Source organism: Talpa occidentalis, unplaced genomic scaffold, assembly GCF_014898055.3.
Source record: "Talpa occidentalis isolate TD23 unplaced genomic scaffold, MPIMG_talOcc4v2.1 talOcc4.14, whole genome shotgun sequence".
NCBI lineage: Eukaryota > Metazoa > Chordata > Mammalia > Eulipotyphla > Talpidae > Talpa > Talpa occidentalis.
This window is the reverse complement of record NW_023601433.1, coordinates 25,530,372-25,548,813: the sequence shown is the minus strand read 5'-3', so window position 1 is coordinate 25,548,813 and position 18,442 is coordinate 25,530,372. Positions and strand designations below refer to the sequence as shown.

The window sequence follows — 18,442 nt, the reverse complement described above, 5'->3', positions numbered from 1 at the left end:
AGACCTCTCTTGTCTTGCCCACTGCTCCCCTCAGCAGTGTATTTCGTCAGTCTGCCTGTTCTGTTCCCCCCTCTATCTTCTGGTGAATCCTCTCACTCTCCCGCGCATCACTCCTGTACCCTGGTTCTTGTATAAATACATGAATCTTTTTTTTTTTAAGATTTATTTTATTTATTTATACAAGCATTGGGTACAGTCAGAAGAGCGGGAGGGTGAGAGAATTCACCAGAGCCAGAGCGGGGAACAGAACAGGCAGACCGATGAAATACACTGCTGAGGGGAGCAGCAGGAGTGGCAGGAGAGGTCTGTCGCACCATGTGGGACCCTCACCGGCAGCCAGGGATCGAACTGGTGCTGCAGAGGCTGCGGGCAGCTTCGCAGCCCAGCGCTCAATTGCTGCGCCACCAGGGAAGGCCCTAAATAAATAAATCTTAAAAAAAAAAAAAAATACACAACAAAACAAGCACGTAAGCTCAGTGCTAATGGAAGCAAAGTAAGTGACCCAATAAGTGAAGAATCAAGTAGGGACAGATCAACCTGGAGGACACAACCCTCACATGGCTTTAGAGTTGTTTCCCTGGCAACGCATGAAATGTTTTGTGGTTTAAAAAAAACACAAAACACACATACTTTGTGGGTCTCCTAGATTTAAAAGGCCTGCTCAGTCACCATCTTGGTTATGTGCAGTTCTGCATTCAAATACAAGCTCAGGAAAAAAAAAATACAAGGTCAGTCCAGACCAGTCAATTAATTATTTGAAAGAATGTAGGACTGCCAGACCCTACAAGGCTCTTTTCATATTCAACAGGAGCAGGACGCTTGATCATCCTGGAACAATGAGTATGAATCACAAGGTATGACTAGGAACTCCAGTGCAGGGCCACTGACTGATGCATAACCCTGCCCTCCCAGAGACTGATAAGCTGAAGGTCTTATCAATAAGATTGGAACCAGGAGGATGGGGACTGAGGTACAGCTTCCATCTCAATACCGAGTCATCAAGTGGATAAAAAAATACACTTGTCGGGGCCTCCCCTGGTGGCGCAGCGGTTGAGCGCTGGGTTGGGAAGCTGCCCGCAGCCTCTGCGGCACCGGTTCGATCCCCGGCTGCTCCCCAGCCACTGGAGGAGGGTCCCACATGGCACGCAGACCTCTCCTGCTGCCCGCTGCTCCCCTGAGCAGTGTACTTTTGTCCTTCTGCCTGCTCTGCTCCCCGCTCTGGCTCTGGTGAATTCTCTCACCCTCCCGCGCTTCTGACTGTACCCAGTGCATGTATAAACAAAATAAACAAACAAATAAAATAAATAAGGAACATGCCTCTATAAAAAAAAAATAAAATAAAATAAAAATTTGTTAAAAAAAAAAAGAAAAAAAAATACACTTGTCAGCAGACTCGCCTTCCCCTGGAAACCCTGGATACATATGCACATTTGTTCAGTTTCACCCATCCTTTTTCCTTGTTCTCCTATCCCACACAATTGATGCTGTATTATTATTCTATCAATAAAAGGCCGGGAGCTTGCTCCTTCAGCAACATCCTGCACTGGACAGCTTGCTCTACGACTCCCGTTGGTCAGTGAGGAGTTGTCAACACAACAGTACTACAAATAGTTTGTAAATAAAGTTGGTTGGTCTAGACCTTGTTTCTGGCTTCAACATCTGCGTTGTGTCCCAGCAGCTTGGCTACGATGGCTGCATTGTGACCCCACACAGCATAGTACAGAGGAGTGTTGCCGTCGGTGTCCACGAGGTCTGGATCAGCGCCATGCTCCAGCAGAATGGCTGCACACTCCTCTTGCTGGCATTGTACTGCCTGTCAGTGTTGGAACAAGAAATAGATAGTCAATTCTAGGAATTCAAAGTAAACATTTCACCCATTAGTTTTATTTAAATGAGATAAATTCATGTTTATTGTATTAATCAAGTCCATTTCATACTGACACAGTTGGCTACTACATACCTTCATCATGGATGTCCTGTTTTCACTGACAGAGGTTAAGCTGGCATTTTCTCTCTACGAGGAGAGTTACCACTTCTTGATGGCCATTGGCACAGGCCAAATGGAGAGCAGTCCTATGAAAGTGAGAAGGCTTTTTAGGAAATTATAGTGTATTAACTCAAAACTGTAAACATTAAATGGCAAAATTCCCATGTCTTTAAACACATGCCCATTGGAAAGTACACCATTATTAGCCCTTATTGCTCATCACAGTAGTGAAAGAGCAGTTCACTTGACTAGTAAGAGCATGGATTCAGCTCACTTTGGGTTTGAATCCTACTTTGCTCTGTCACTTATTAGCTATTGCTTAGCCTCTCGATGCCTCATTTTCTCTTGAATAAAATGGGGATGAAAAGGAATTGTCTCACAGGCACTGTTGTAATGATTAAGTTACAATCTTTCAAAGTGTTCTAAACAATCCCTGCAGTAAAAAGCAACTCAGTATTGTTAGATAGTATTATTCTATTTATTGCCATTACTACCACTTTACAAAGACATTTAAACTAAGAAAAATAATACAAATATACCTACTTTGCAGTATGTTTTAAGATTAAAGAGAGCACTGCACTTTAATAATTCTAAGATGCACACTTTCTCATATTTTACCCCGACACTGGAATGCAATTTATAATTCATAATGTCTTACAATTATAACTGAGGCGGTTAAAAAAATACGTCTTTGGTACATAAGATAGAGGGGCATTACACAATCCACAGTGCGGTACTGCATGTGATTCATGTTGCGGTTCTAATCACATGGCTAGCATTTAACTAAATTATAGTTCTTTTAAAATTCTGGAGAAAGGGGACTAAATAGCAAAACAAAAGCATATTTTTAAAAAGTCAATCTTACTTCAATTTTCAGGAAACTTTAAGTCAAAGGAAACTGAACATTTGCATGAATATGGATAGCTCATTTATTCAATTATTTTGAGTCAGGGATGGTGTGAAAAATCAGACCTTTCCAATAATTAACATTAGCACTTAATACTACAATAAATTATCAAAAGAGCAAGTCAAAGTTGTCTTTTACAACTTCCTATCCTCCAAAATGCTTTTGTTTGAAAGGATGGAGAAAAAGCTTCAAATGAGATTAGGTCTTAATACATTCTTCAGTTTTAAATTTCATAACTTAGGCTGGGCAACATTTAGTTTCTAAGGATGAAAGAGTCCTGGGAAGTAGTAGAATACGTCTACTAGATAACAGGTATTCATGCTATATCTGATGAACAAAAAGAATGGATAAATGTAGATGGAGAATTCAAAATACATCATATACATATATACACACATACACGCACATATATAAGTATATATTTACCTATATATAATCTCCATTAACAGCTCTAGTAAAGTTCCCCAATATCTCTATTACATTTTTTTTTTTTTATAGAGGCATGTTTTCTTTCTTTGTTTATTTGTTTGTTTGTTTGTTTTGTTTATACATGCACTGAGTACAGTCAGAAGCGCGGGAGGGTGAGAGAATTCACCAGAGCCAGCGCGGGGAGCAGAGCAGGCAGAGGGATCGAAGTATACACTGCTGAGGGGAGCAGCAGGCGGCAGCAGAGGTCTGCGCGCCATGTGGGACCCTCCTCCGGTGGCCGGGAAGCAGCCGGGGATCGAACCGGCGCGGGCAGCTTCGCAACCCAGCGCTCAACCGCTCAACCGCTGCGCCACCGGGGAGGCCCTCCCCAATATCTCTAATACATACATACTTTCAAGTTATCAAAGCCAAGTCTACCTGTATCCTCACATTATAAACTGGGAATTCAGAACAATAGGTTTAAACAATGTACAGGTTAAGTGTGTGAAAGACCTGAGGGTGCAGTTTGCTCAAAATCTTCAAAGGAAGGTTTTATAAAGTAAAGCACTGATAATGATAATCATCATTTATGTTTACTATTTTTAGAGTCACATACAACTAAAAATTGTTTACAAATTAAAATAAAGCTATATAATAAAAAATGTATATAATTAAGTGTATGCTAAATAAAATCTACAAGCACATATAAAAAGATTCTATTTACTTCTGAAAGGCCAAAAGTTATCAGAAGATACTAGTCCTTCAAGAAAAAATGTAAAAAAGTGAAATCTCTGCAAAATTCATATGTCTGCTCTTCCCCAGGAATATTTCATTAATAATGAACTCATTAGAATTTTTATACACGTTCCACATAGCAATCACAGATTTTTAAAAAAAAAAAAAAATCACTTAAAATACAAAAGCTCAAAAATAACATTTCATCATATCTTGTACATGTTTTTGGCTAACACTACACTACAGTCTATGTGTATGTGTAATGCAAGTGAATGTAAATCAAAATGATCTACTAAAGTACACCTTTGATTGTGAACACACATCTATGTGGATGCCACTTTCAAAGGTCATACTCTAGATTATGGGCACACTGTAATTATAAACTCTGTTATGAGTTTTTCTTAATATGTTGCTATTTTAAGCAGCACTAGAAAAAATTGTACATTATAGGTCTCAACTTCCTAAAGATATTTTTAGAATACACATAAGTAAAAGGAATATATATATTTGTAAGTGTGTTAGTTATCACCAAGTTGCCTACTGAAAAATCAAAAGCAGCTTAAACTTTAAGCAACAGTGTAAGAACCACAGCTCCTCATCATCACAAACTCTGCGGATGGAAAAGGTGATTTTGCTCATCTATTAACTTAAATTCATTTCCTACCTGGGACACTAAATATTTTTTCCCATGTCCACTTGTGACCAGATATGCAAAAATAGATCTGCCCAATCTTCACATTAGTTTCCTTCTTGTTGATTTCAAAGAATTCTTTAAAATGAAGACATATTTTTCATCTGATACATATATGCTGTAGACATTTTTATTTGGTTAATATGATTTGATATACAGAGAGCTTTATTTTTTTTATGTTACTGAATCAAACTTCTTCCTCTTGAAGTCATTCTTAGGAAGGTCCTGGACAACATAAAAAATGAACAAATACACATTGTGTTTCCTTCTGGTGCTTTTCTCATTTTGTATATTTAACATTTTTAATTTCTATTTGATCTAGAACTTATTTTTATGAGATTGAAAAAATCTAGTTAGTTTCTTCCAAACACAATTAGCTGGTATTTCACCATTATAATATTTCACCAGTAAATTCAGATGCATTTGGATTTTTGGGCATCTTCTATACTGTTCCATTTATTTATGTGTATTTTCAGTTGTGAACTAATTACTAGTCAGTGGAAATTTATACCACATTTTGATATCCAGAAGGCAAGCTTCTGTCTACCTTACAAAACTTTTGTAAGTTTCATCACAACAGTAAAAGACAGCACATGTAACTCAAATTTTTTAAAACCTTAATTTTTTTGTTGGGTTTATATAAAATTGATAAATACCAGGAAGAACTCGCACTTAGAGAAAATGACATTTTCTGTTCAAGAAGCCAGGGCCATCTTCCCCCTTCAAAGTTTCCCTTTAAGGTCGCTCCATAAGAACACATAGAAATAGGTACAGGCTGACACCAGGTGGGTCCTGGAGTTCATCCGAAGCGCATCTAGCCTGGGCGTTGCTCGAGGATGGGAACAGTCGCTCTCATTCTGCGCTTTTCTACAGTATGGAATATTCTGGCATGAAAAAGCAAACAGCAAAAATAAACTGTTGCACACGACTCTTCTAACTGATACTAGCTGCATCTTTCTAAAATTGTCAGTAAAGGTAGTGCTGAGTGGACGCAAAGGGCGCGAGCGCCGGCGGGGCTGTTCTCCCCCACGGGCGGGCGCGGCCCCGCGGCGGCTCCAGGGCAGCGGCTGCCGAGCGTCGGCGCGAGGACGGCCGGGCCCGCGGGGACAGGCCGGGCCCCGCCGGGCCGGGAACGTGCGCGCGTCTCCCGGGTCCTCCCGCCCCGGGGCCGGCCCGCTGCCCCGTGGCCTGGACATCCTGCCCGATCGTTCACGCCGTTTTTCCCCAGCAGAAGCAGCTGCTGCCCCGCGGCCACGTCGCCGCGCTCGCGGCCCAGTGGATCTTCCCGAGGGCCCGGGCGCGGGCGCAGGACCCGGGCGGCCTCGGGGCGACGGCCTGGACCCCGCGGCGCCGCTCTGCGCGCTGGAGGAGGAGCCCGGCGCCACGCGCCCTTCCCGCGCCTAACGCCAAAAATCTTCTTCATCGCGTCAGAATCTCCTCGCCGCCGCCGTGGCTTTCCTCCGCCCCCAGGGCTCAATCCCCGTCCACAGAGAAGCCAACCGGCTGTCGCCGCGGCGGTCACCGCAGTCCCGGCGGCGGCGGCTTTAAATCTTTCAGACTAGGATAGCTGTAGCCAAGCGACGCCGCTACGCGCAAGTGCGCGTGCGCGCCTCAGAAAAAAATGGCGTCACTGAGCCTGCGCACAGAGATGAAGCCGCCAGAGGGTGAGCAGTGCGCGTGCGCGAGGGCGTGGCGTCTCAAATCTCGGCGAAGGCCGGCTGGCGGCGCGGGGGTTAGCGTCTGAAGTCGGAGGAGCCGGCGGACTTCGTGGACCTTAAAGATGCTTAAGGTCTCCTTCCCCGGAAAGCTCCCCTAGAATAATAGGAACTGTACATCACCTGCCTTTTCAAAGCCCAGTTAAAAGCATGCTCAAAGAGGCATTTCTTTAAAAGAAAAATACCGGATGGTCTCACTCATAGCAGGAATCTAGAAAACTTAAATAAGGGACCAGGAAATGAATAAATAAAAGAAAGTGGGAGCTGCATGCTTGTGCGCGTGCTGATGGGAAGGCGGCTGCAATGTGTAAGGGAGTGAGAATCGTGTGTTGTATGTATGTGTGTTAACATGCAGTAACTTGCAATTTGAAAAAAGTATGTAAAAAGAAGTACACTACTATGACATGATCAATCATGATTATTCTCATTTCTAAAAAACTTGTCATCAACATCAATTTTGGGGGTATTTAAAAGAAACTGATTTTGAATTAAAATTCAAATGGCACTTAATTATCTTAACAATTTTCTAGATTTGAAGTTTCACCATAAGGTTTTTAGCTTTTCCAAAGTAGAAAAGCCATAAAGTGAACTGACATTCTAGGGGGATTTCATAAGAAAAAGCCCACATCTCTTTTCACTGTAACAAAGGTCATCACTCACCGGGGACTCCAGCCATGCTCTCCAGATCTTCAGCACAAGCTGGCTGTGCTGAAGCAAAATCCCAAATGCAGGAACCATTCAATTTCTCTATGGAGAGCGACCTTTTAGAAAGGCAGAGGAGGAAAAGGAATGTGACACAACCAAATGCAACCAAAGGGAAATTGTTCCTCAAACTCAAAGTCTGTTCCCTAAGTATTTGGAGAATCAGTTTATCAGACACTACAAACACATGGAGGTGGGCTTACATCAGGGAAACACACAACTATATCAGCAACAGCAAAACAGAGCCAAGGAGCGAGCGCCTGTGCTTGGTGTGAAAGCAGGTGATGGACAATGTTTTGTATAGCTTTGTCCAACACCCAGGGGTTTTCTTAAAGAAATCCGAATGATGCCACTTTTTTTCCTCCTCTGTTGCAGTGTTGTTCCAATAAAATGATTCTCATCCACTCAAAGGTTTAGGTTGAGTAAACCCATGTGACTATCAAATCATCCAAATAATAACTATCACCACTGAGATGATGAGTAAAATCATCAAGATAAGGATTTTAAAAGACCCTGAATGGAAAGAAATTTAATATATTTCTATTTTTTCTCTCTCCAAGACAACAACAACAACAACAATAAAAACAACTATAATCCCGGTGTTAAACTAATGCACAATTCATCCATATAAACCTAAAGCCAACTATATCTTGAGCCAAGACTCAACTGCAGGCCATGATGAAGCTGTAAAGATTTATTTTTTTTTTTTGTTGTTTATTGAAGAAACAGATATTTGAATGAATGCAAGACGTACTCAGTAAGTACGCACAATATTTAATGAGATGTTACCAGTAGCGGTGACAGCCATTCTCTCTTTCTCTCTCATAGGGTGGAGAGAGATGGAGAGGGAGAGAGATTGCAAACTAGATTCCCGAATTTACCAATACATCAAGGTTTTATTTTCAGTTTTTCTCTTTTTACTGAATTATTTCTTCTTAAGACATATTTTATTTTCTGAGATGGGCAACTGATGAAATCATACAAATACATGAACAAACCTGGGCTTTCTCCCTCATTTTCTACCTTCTCCCCATATTAATTGTCTCTCTAATGCAGTCTTTCAAAATGTTATTCGAATAACAGGCTACCAGATAATGTTCCCTGTAAAAGTGCACCTGCATCTTTCATCTTCTCTGATGGAAATTCTGTGTGAGCGAGTGCCTAGCTCAGACCCCGAGAGTCAAAGAGGAGGCAAAATATTACGAATTTTTCTGATTGCTGAACAAGAAATACCATCCATTTCCTACATTATTTGTGCTGTTAAAGTGAAGGACATATCACCTCTGGAACATAAAATAACTTTAAAAGCAGGGCCTCCCCTGGTGGCACAGTGGTTGAGCGCTGGGCTGTGAAGCTGCCCGCAGCCTCCGCAGCACCGGTTCGATCCCCGGTATGAAACTGGTCAAAGAGAAAGGGGATAAAAAGGGCATTGCAGGGAAAGCAATTTAGATAATAGGTATCTCTAACCCCTTCTGAAACACTTTGCTACTTTAGTTCACTATGCCTAGCCACAGAAGCAAAGAATTTGACATATTTAATAACATCAGATAGGGTTTGAGAGATTTCTATTCTACCCTCATTTGTCAAAGTGAAAAATGAAGACCTTCAGTGTTCACATAAGGTCACATAAATGGAAGCATTAATTTCACAATCCTGATCTCACACGTAGATTATTCTCCAACAGTCTGAAATTAACTTGAAAAATAACACACAAATTTGAATTAAAGACTCTTGTGCAATGATTTCTCAACAACACAAGTGATCTCTCATTGCCACACTGGGTTTCTGCAAAAACAGAAACCAACTACTGGCTAGAACCTTTTCAGATTATATCCATGACCTATGTTTTTATACTAGCTCACTTTAAAAAGCATCTATTTCTATTTTAGTGGAATCATTTATTCTCATATTATACAGAAAGATAAGTATCAATGTTTATTTTCCATAGCACAGCATAAATAATGTTTATCTTGCTAGAAAAATAAGACAACTTTTTCACAAATGCCATCCTTTCTTGAAAGACGTATTAAAGGTGTTCAACTACTGCAGTGAGTATCTGACAACTCACTACAAAGTATGGAGGAACAGTCTGGAACAGATTAGGTCCATATACCTTTGAAGGAGGGGAACGAAGAACAAGACATCACTTAAAAGACTGTGGTGTGGTGGAAGAACCTCAATCAAATAAACACTGTACTTTGAGCTCATCTTCAAAAAACCTCTCACAGAGCCTTCCTAGGCAATCATCCACCAAATACATTTAGATAAGTGCCCTGCCATTTATTGGCTTGAATCACATGCAATGATTTTCATCTTGACGTCAGATTTAGCAATATGATATGCCTTACCGAAATGAGAGTCACATCTCCAGAAACAAAGAAAGGTCACAAGGCAATGGAGTTCTTATTGAGATAATGCCAGTACATAACTTTTAAACCATCAAAACGAATGGTGATCATTCTATCTAGCCCTTTCTCTCTCCCTCCCACCCTCCTCCGCCCCCCCCCCACACCCTATACTTTCCCTAACCCAGTGTTCCATGACTGCAATCCTTGTTGAATACAAATCCTTCACTCCGGTGCAGAGGACATTAAAGGAGAAAAAAGTATGAAAATATATTACCATACTTAAAAAGTATATAAAACTTCAGTACATATTAGAGAATAAGATTTCAAATCCTTAACTCTCTAAAAATCCTTAACTAGGAAGCGATTAAGAAAGTGACTTGAAATAAGTGTATCAGGAGCAAAAACATAAGTGTATCAGGAGCAAAAACACGAAATATGGTGAGGATAAATTCACCCGGGGAACTGCTCCACAGACCTGAACGAAATCAGGACGCTCTTCCTACACCGCGAGCTCCATGTCTCCGCCACACACTCAAGTCTAACTATTGTCAGTATCATTCCCCTCGCGCCAAGAAAGAAAAAAACAACACTTTGTTATCTTCTGTGCTGCGGCAGAATGGAACCATTATTTGTAAGGGTGGCTCACAGCTTAAGCAAAACTATCTTAGACCACAGGGAATTACTCAAGCAGCTGGAAGACCAAGGAGATCTTTCAGAGCTGACTCATAAAAAACACGACAGCAACAGCAGGGAGGCATTACAGCACGGCCAGGGCTGTGACCTACAGCGTCATGAGACTCCCCATGCACGTCACGTCGTTAGAGAAAGTCCAACCTAAATCCCAAAGTGATAAAGTCCCGACTCCAGCTCGCCAGGGCACTTGTCACATTTTCTCTCCCCTTGATACCAACACAGCATACAAATAGTGGTAGTAATTTTTGCTACTTATCTCAGAGTCTGTTTTTGCATAACTTCCATAGGGATTTTGTCTGCTTAAACTAAAAAAATTGGACGTGAGTTTGATTGTGTGGCTTTGTGTGGAGTTCTTCCAGAAAGTTGAAAAAGAGCTGAACCAAGAAGAGGAGAACCTGTTTGCTTTGTTTGTAGGGTTCCAGAGACCTCCAAAGAAGGTGAGGAAGCTTGCCTCCATTGGCAGGACTGGACAACCCGGCCAACGAAAAAGCCCTGGTACCCTTGAGAAGAGGAAAGCCCAGGTGGAGTCTGATGAGACCAACTTTGTACCTGAAGCCTACATCGACCGGATGCCAACGGTTCGCTCTGATCCTATATGGAGTATTTCAACAAAGCCAGCTTAAAAAAAAAAAAAATGCTGTTAGTTATTTCTACCCTGTGATTTTATGCAAAAATAGGAAAAATGGTTTAAAAGTAGATTTAATTTACAAACTTTTGCTATGCTGTTAAAAAGTTTGGGATCAAGGTTGAGAGAATTCATTTTTGCATAAGTTGAACCATTTTAACATTTTTTTCCCTGTGATTTTGATATATTTGCTATCTTGTTTTAGCCAATGCTCCAGATTTTTTTTTTTCTTTTGGCTTGGATAATGGACTATTTTTAAGTAATGAAACTGTCATACTGGACATTCATGGACAATGCTGCTGACTAATTGTTGCTTCTCTTACACACATTGTAACCCTGAAAAAAAGACCTTCTCCTAAGATTACACCATGTGATCTGTGCCCCCATAGATATGGTGGAATAAAAATTAAAAGGGGGGATTGTAACAGGGTGGTCCCCAGGAAAGGGGGAAGTTCCCTACCCCACCCAAGGGAGGGTGGAGCTGAGCAGGGAGAGGAGAAGCTGCAGAAGAGACTGAGGAAGGAAGCAGGATGGAGCCAGGAGACCTGGAGGAGGCGCATGGAGCCTAGAGACACGTGAAGAAATTGCACTTGTCTTTTGGTCGTGGACTGGGTGACACAGATGTGGGTGAGACCCATGGTGAGGTGACCATGGCAGCTTTTATCTTGATGTTGATTTCGTTCTTTTCCTTCCGGGCTTGTCTGGTTGTTTCTGGCCCTTTTCTGTGGGTCCCCACTGGAAGATGCTTTAGACTTGTGGCAGGCTTTGGGGCCTTGCTCTGGGACAATCCCATTTGGACAGAGTTTTACCCACAAGGGGACGGGTTACTCTGGGTGCTTCATTTAGAATCTATACTCTGCCTTTCCTGTATTGTTTCCTAATTGTATTAACGTTCCTTCCCATTAAAGTCTCATATGATTTGTGTTGATGCGGCGGATGGCAGAACCCATTTAGAATAGGCAGGTTTGCGGGGTTTTGTGCTGCCCCTCTCACTGTCCTATAACAAGAACAGCTGTACGGTGTTGGGAAGCGCTGTGCGGAAAGGCAAATTATGGGCAAAATAGGTCCCAACTCTACCACATGGCCGGCTAATTTATCTAGCCTTCAGAACCTGTTAGCTCAGCTCAGAAATGGAGACCATCATATGTCTTAGACTAATACCAGCCTTGGGCCTCCCCGGTGGCGCAGCAGTTGAGCACTGGGTTGCAAAGCTGCCCGCAGCCTCTGCAGTGCTTTTTCGATCCCCAACTGCTCCCCGGCCACCTGAGGAGGGTCGCGCATGGCACCCAGACCTCTCCTGCCGCCTGCTGCTCCCCTCAGCAGTGTGCTTCGGTCCTTCTGCCTGCTCTGCTCCCCGCTCTGGCTCTGGTGAATTCTCTCACCCTCCTGCACTTCTGACTGTATCCAGTGCTTGTGTAAATAAATAAGTCTTAAAAAAAAAATCTGAAAAAAAATGAAAAAAAAATAATACCATCTTCTTGGATTGCTATGAAGAGTAAGTGAGTTCGTTTATGAGCACACTTTGTAAACACAACTAAGCCATTTAAGTGTGACCAGGTATGAATTTCCTGATTTACCCTCCTTTAATGAAGAATTCCCTTCGTACATCTGTACCTCTTGAAAGGGAATTGTAGACTCTGTATAGATCTGGTGCATAGAAACTTATGGTGGTGCACTTTCAAACCAGATATTTCTGTTCATAAAAACTACACAACTACAGGAATCATGTACATGTGCTTGCTTTCCTTCACTAAGTTGTAAATCTTAATGAAAGTCCCAAACCTCATATGGAAATGAAAGCTTATGAAATGCTTGGTACTTAGCAGACACTGAACAGTTCTTTCCTTCTTACATTTGCAGCTAATGTCACATACAATAGATTTGATTACAGAAGAAATAGGGGGGAAATTAAAGATTTTTTTTTTAATCTGGAAAGCACTTTTGCCACATATCCAATTGGTTCCTTCACTTCATACAGGTCTTTACTCAAATAATGCCTTCCTAAGGAGGCCTTCCTTTTTCATGTGCACAGCCTTTCAGTCTTCCCTGTACCTCTTCACATTATTTTTCTGCATAGAATTTGCCATCCTTATATATACATGATAAATAAATTCTACTTTAAATTTCTATATATTTTACTAGTTTATTTGCTCACTGTCTAATCTTCCCCAAAGAGAACAGAAAGAGCCCTGGTGTCTAGTTCCTGGCATATAATGTAAAATTATAGTAAATGTATGATGAATGAACTGAGTGAAAATTCTAGACTCCGTTCCCAACTTTGAAAAGTGGTATCAACCAGACAACCTCTCATTAAATCATCTTTGAAATCTCAATCGGTTTATTCCAGTCTGCTCCTGGCTGTGGCATCAAGAATGTGTTTCTGAGATTCTCAGTATAGTCAAGCTCTCTTGTCGTGGGGCAGGGATTCTCAAAGTGTAGTCCCCCAATACTAGGAGATCATATCTGAGAATCTGCAAGATCCAACTCTTAATAAATATGTAAGATGTTATTTAGGTTTTTTTTCAATCTTGTTGTTTTGTGATACCACAAAACAAAACGGGAGTTTTCCAAAGGCTGCATAAACCTTGATAGCAAAACAGAATGCTGGCAGAACCAGATAGGGTAATTCAGCTTTTTTTCTATTAAGCCGGATATTAAAGAGATTTGGAAAAAAGCATACTTTTAAAAAATAATGTTACACTTATCACTAATTTTCATATTAAAATAGTTATTTTCATAAACATTAACTAGTAATACACTTGTTATTTAAAGTGAATTAATACTTGTCTATAATTTCTCTATTTTTTTTTATTTCTAGTAGAATAAATATTGATAGCTATAGCCATGTAATCAGCTTTGAGTTTTCAATGATTCAAAAAAGTAGACAATACATTATAGAACCAAAAATGTGAGAACTGACGCACTTTACTATTCACATAAACATATAAATGAAAAAAATTGGAGGCTTGTCAATAATAGTCCTGGATATTGATACTCCACGTGATGTTTGTTAACCTGCTTCAGCAATATCATTTCCTCCTATCTCTTCATAGGTAGTGATATTTATAAGTATAAAATATTTCATGAGGCAAAGAGATATTTGATATATATAAAAGTAGCAAGAATGTAAACAAAGCAAACTTATAAGCAGGATTGTAACCAAAATAGCTTCAATATATAAAGAAAACAAACAGAATTACAAGGTTAAGTTGGCAAATTCAGACTTATGGTAGGAGGTTCATCTTTCCAGCTCAGAAACAGATAATCAGATGAAATTATTAAGATACACAGATGTGCAATGCACTTAAGAATAAAGAATCTTACACTCAACACAATAACAATTATTTTCATATACAAAAAAATTAACACAAATAACCATATATCGGCCTCCCCAGTGGCCCATGGGGTTGAGTGCAGAGCTATGAAGCTGTCCACAGCCTCTGCAGCGAGAGTTCGATTCCCCGCCCACCATGGATATAGCCACTTGGCATGGCAGACCTCCCCTGTCCCACCCCTGCTCCCCTCAGCAGTATATTTCTGTAGGTCTGCCTGTTCTGCACCCCACTCTGTCTCTGGTGAATTGTCTCATCCTCCCGTGCTTCTAGCCTGTACCCCAGCTCTTGTATATATAAATAAATCTTTTAAAAAAACATATATCCAGAAAATACACCTCATCAAATAGAAAAGAATCAATATTATATAGAACACTCTCTGGCAATATAATGATAATATACATAATATATGAACCATGTAAACCCAATGGATTTGGAAACAATCCCACTTTTAATAATTCATGATTAAAAAAAGTTAAGAAAATTACTCAATTTTTGAACATTTATAATTAGAACACTACCCATCAAAACCTGGAGAGTACCTAGCCCAACACTTAAGTAAAAGTTAACAGTTTTAAATGCACTTATTGGAAAATAAGAAACTGTCAACCCAACAAGTCAGAAAAAGAAGAAATCTGGAAGAAGGAAGTAAAGGCATAGGTAGAAATGAAAGAAACAGAGTGATCAAAGATTTTTAAAACAGAGTTAAACAATATAATCAAAATTTGGTTCTTTTAAAGGAGTTGTAGATAGAGAGAGCTTTGAAAACCTGTTTAAAGAAAAAAAAAAAGAATAGGCACAATTAATGTTATGAATGGAAAAAAGGATCAAAAGTATAAATAAATAACAGATTTTTTAAAAAAATCTTTCAAAACACATGAAAATGTTAATAATTTTAAAAGAAATAGCATAAACACATAATTAGAAAAATACACATTGTCATGTTTCCTGGAAAAGAATTAAAAACCTTATTCACCCTCTGCTATTGAAGAAATTAAACGGAATGCTAAAAATGGCCATCTCTTAAAGTCACTAGTCAGCTAATTCACAGAAGAAATTTAACTTGTCTTTTCTGAAACAGGTTATTCCTCCCTTATATAAAATCTTGTATAATAGAAATTGTGGCCTTTTGATGCCTGGAAGGACCTATGCATCTGCAATGTTTCTTCCCCCAAAAGGTGGCCACTAATCAGCCTTTGGACTTTTCATACCCTAAGTAACTTCACTTCAATGAAATGTCATGTCATTTTCAATGCTGGAGATCCATGGCAACTACCACCCAGTCAATCCCATATAATTCATTCCCCTACTCCTTTCCAGAAGGTTCCCTTAGTTTTACAAATCTTATCTTGACCCTGACATCTTGGAAAAATCTATAAGCCAGCCATTTTTTTTAGGACTGAGCTCTCTCCTTCCATTGCTTTAACTTGATTCGGGGATCAGATATGTTGTTGTTTTTCTTTCCTTTTTTTTTTTTTTTTCAAACAAAGACCTATGTTCTTGTTTTGAGGCCAGAAATATTAAGTTCTGAATTATCAAGCCGTTCATTGTTTAAGTCTTGTCCATCTTCACCTTACTAACTTAGATAAACTTATCCAAATTCCTTTTCAAGATCCTTGCATCAAGCACTTCAGGCACAGGTTGATCACTTTTTCCTTCTTGGTTCCTTTCTAAGGTTTCTATTCTGTGTGCTTCTTATTGGAGAACATATAACTCTAGAAATTCTTGGTCCACTAGAGCTCAGGGAAAACATGAATCTATATGTAACTTTATCCCTCGAAATGTACTTACTAATGCATGAAGTAGTCTAAACTAATGGTCCACCATCTTGGCTTAAGCATCTATGGAATACTATACAGATGTGAAAAAGATGAAATAGTGGCTTTGGAGACAAAATGGATGGTCCTCAATGTAATTATGTTAAGTGAAACAAATCAGAAAATGAAAGATAGATATTGGATGGTTTCACTCATACAAGAAGTATGAATTACCAAAAAACACACAGACAAAATACAGCAGGAATAGATCTTAAACTCAGTGAAACAATTTAATGGTTACCAGAGGAAACGGGGTGGGGGGAGTGAGAAGGCAGCGAGTATAGAGATGCCAATGCCAAGGGGGTATTGACATGAGTGATATGGTGGAGGGTGAGTGGAACATGTGTACATATGGAAAAACAAAATTAAAATATAAATACAAAAATCCATTGATTTTTTTTTTGTAACCACTGACTAATTCTTCTATGCTTCAAGAGCACTTCTCCAACAAAAAATCAAAGAATTGATTTCTGAAATCATATCTACCTTTCACTAAAATTTCTTAAAATTGCTCATCATGAAGATCTGTGCAACTCTAGTGCAGAGCAGATACGAGATATGAAAGGTCTGAGGGGAAAACACTCATACACGGGACTTCTGTCTGTTTTCCTAATAATGAAAGGAGGAGAACTAGAAGGAGAACCAGAGGACCAGATCTAAACCTGTAGACAAGGAACAACAGTAACAAAAAAACAAAAACAAAAAACAAATCAGTAACCATTTGGAAACTTTTGTAGAAAAGAGGAGTACATGTCCATACTTTTACTTGTAATCTAATTTCCCTAAAGGTTGCTTTCCATAACCACCATTCCCCTGTTTCGATTCACATGATTAAGGACGATAAAGTCTAATCAGTTATTATTTAATTTAAAAACCAAACAAAAAGTTAAGAGTAGGTGGCAAAAGAAAAAAAATATATTTTAAATATATATATATATGCTTGTGTGTGTGTGCAACTATGTAAAGAAGATAATTCCCATAGTTACAGAGTTTAAAGAAAGTTTTATATATATTTATATATATTTTATTATAACAAAATAGGCAGTTATTGTGGGTAAAATATTCATTTACCTTCTGTACTTGGATCCCCTTTGGGAGCATTACTACTATTTTCTCTGATATATTTTTTTTTCAGATTATAGCCACTCTCTGACCTAGTTAAATATTTTTTTTTTATAGAGGCATGTTATTTATTTATTTGTTTGTTTGTTTGTTTTGTTTATACATGAACTGGGTACAGACAGAAGCGCGGGAGGGTGAGAGAATTCACCAGAGCCAGAGCGGGGAGCAGAGCAGGCAGAAGGACTGAAGTACACTGCTAAGGGGATCAGCGGGCTGCAGGAGAGGTATGTGCGCGATGTGGGACCCTCCTCTGGTGGCGGGGAGCAGCCGGGGATCTAACCGGCACTGCAGAGGCTGCAGGCAGCTTCGCAACCCAGCGCTCAACCGCTGCACCACCAGTGAGGCCCTGACCTAGTTAAATATTAAATTATTTCCCCCCTTTAAAGTCCTATCTCAATAATATTTCAGATCTCGTTTGTTTTTTTTACTTTTGTGTGCTGAGTACAACCTTCAATATCTCCTTTCTCCTTTTCTAATACTTCCATTAATGAAATATCTATTTTTATTTCCCTTAAGCAATCTCCAGTTTGTTTTCTTCTATTTCTTTCTGGGTATCACTCTAGTACAGAAAATGGGAAATTCACTTTGTTATATAAAAAGGAATTTAAGGTCAAGGTTAAAGTAACTACTTTAAAAAGTTTTATTATGAGTGCTGTGAACCTGATCCCAATTCAGCAGGACCCTGTTTTCTCTTGTTTCAGAGCCAACAAGTTCCAAATGCACAAAACTTGTCAATCCTCTGATGTGTCAGTCTTACTAACGTCTCATTTGACCAAGTTAGCCAAACTCAGAGTCATTAAGAAAAGGGACCACGGAATGTCACAGATACTGACAGTCCAGATTCAATGGAGGCCACTGATGTTAAGAGTTGACCACACTACCATGATATTGATACACAACTTACCAATGTTTCCCCCAAATATTATACTCATGATCAGTTCTTACTGTTGGCGCTATTAATCCTTACTTCAGTTTCTTTCTGAATTATTCATGTTTCAGCTTTAGAGCCCCTTCTCAATGTCTGGTGCAACTCTTACGATTTTAACCAAGAAAAAGAAAACTATGAGGAGCTCATAATGCCTAGGGGCAGCTTATTACACAAATTGGAACAACTCTACTGCTTTAAATCCTAACAAGGAAGAACGAAGAAAGGAAAAAGGGCTCATAAGAAGATACAAGATACTTCCTACCTCATTTAGCATAAAGGCACCTGAAAAAATCCTAGAGGATCTACATAGTACAGAATCCATTTCAGTTAATGTATCTACCACATCTTAATTAAATAAAACTGGAGTACAAGAAAGGCCAGGAGGGCCGTCTGAGTAGTGAGAATAAGCAGCTACATATTAGTCAGTTGGAA

At 39.7% G+C, this 18,442-nt stretch overlaps 2 protein-coding genes across 8 annotated transcripts in view; one reads left to right on the top strand and one right to left on the bottom strand.

Moving 5' to 3' along the window:
* LOC119244449 (putative ankyrin repeat domain-containing protein 19) overlaps positions 1-5,769 on the bottom strand; it is a 279,339-nt gene extending 273,570 nt beyond the window's left edge. For 5 of the 7 annotated variants that reach the window (XR_008551744.1, XR_008551741.1, XR_008551743.1 and 2 more), the window contains exons 1-3: positions 4,702-5,769; positions 1,961-2,073; positions 1,640-1,813 (exon numbers count right to left, since the gene is read on the bottom strand). Coding sequence is in view for 1 of the 7 variants with exons in the window: in XM_054694871.1 (XP_054550846.1) it covers positions 1,640-1,813; positions 1,961-1,969 (183 nt within the window). In the remaining 6 variants the exon portion in view is untranslated. The remainder of the gene's footprint in view (positions 1-1,639; positions 1,814-1,960; positions 2,074-4,701) is intronic. The other 2 variants (XR_008551742.1, XR_008551745.1) reach the window with 2 other exon arrangements.
* A 580-nt stretch (positions 5,770-6,349) lies between these two features.
* LOC119244006 (patched domain-containing protein 3-like) overlaps positions 6,350-18,442 on the top strand; it is a 31,632-nt gene continuing 19,539 nt past the window's right edge. Inside the window, 1 exon segment of the mRNA XM_037509796.2 lies at positions 6,350-6,460. Coding sequence (XP_037365693.1) covers positions 6,350-6,460 — 111 coding nt within the window.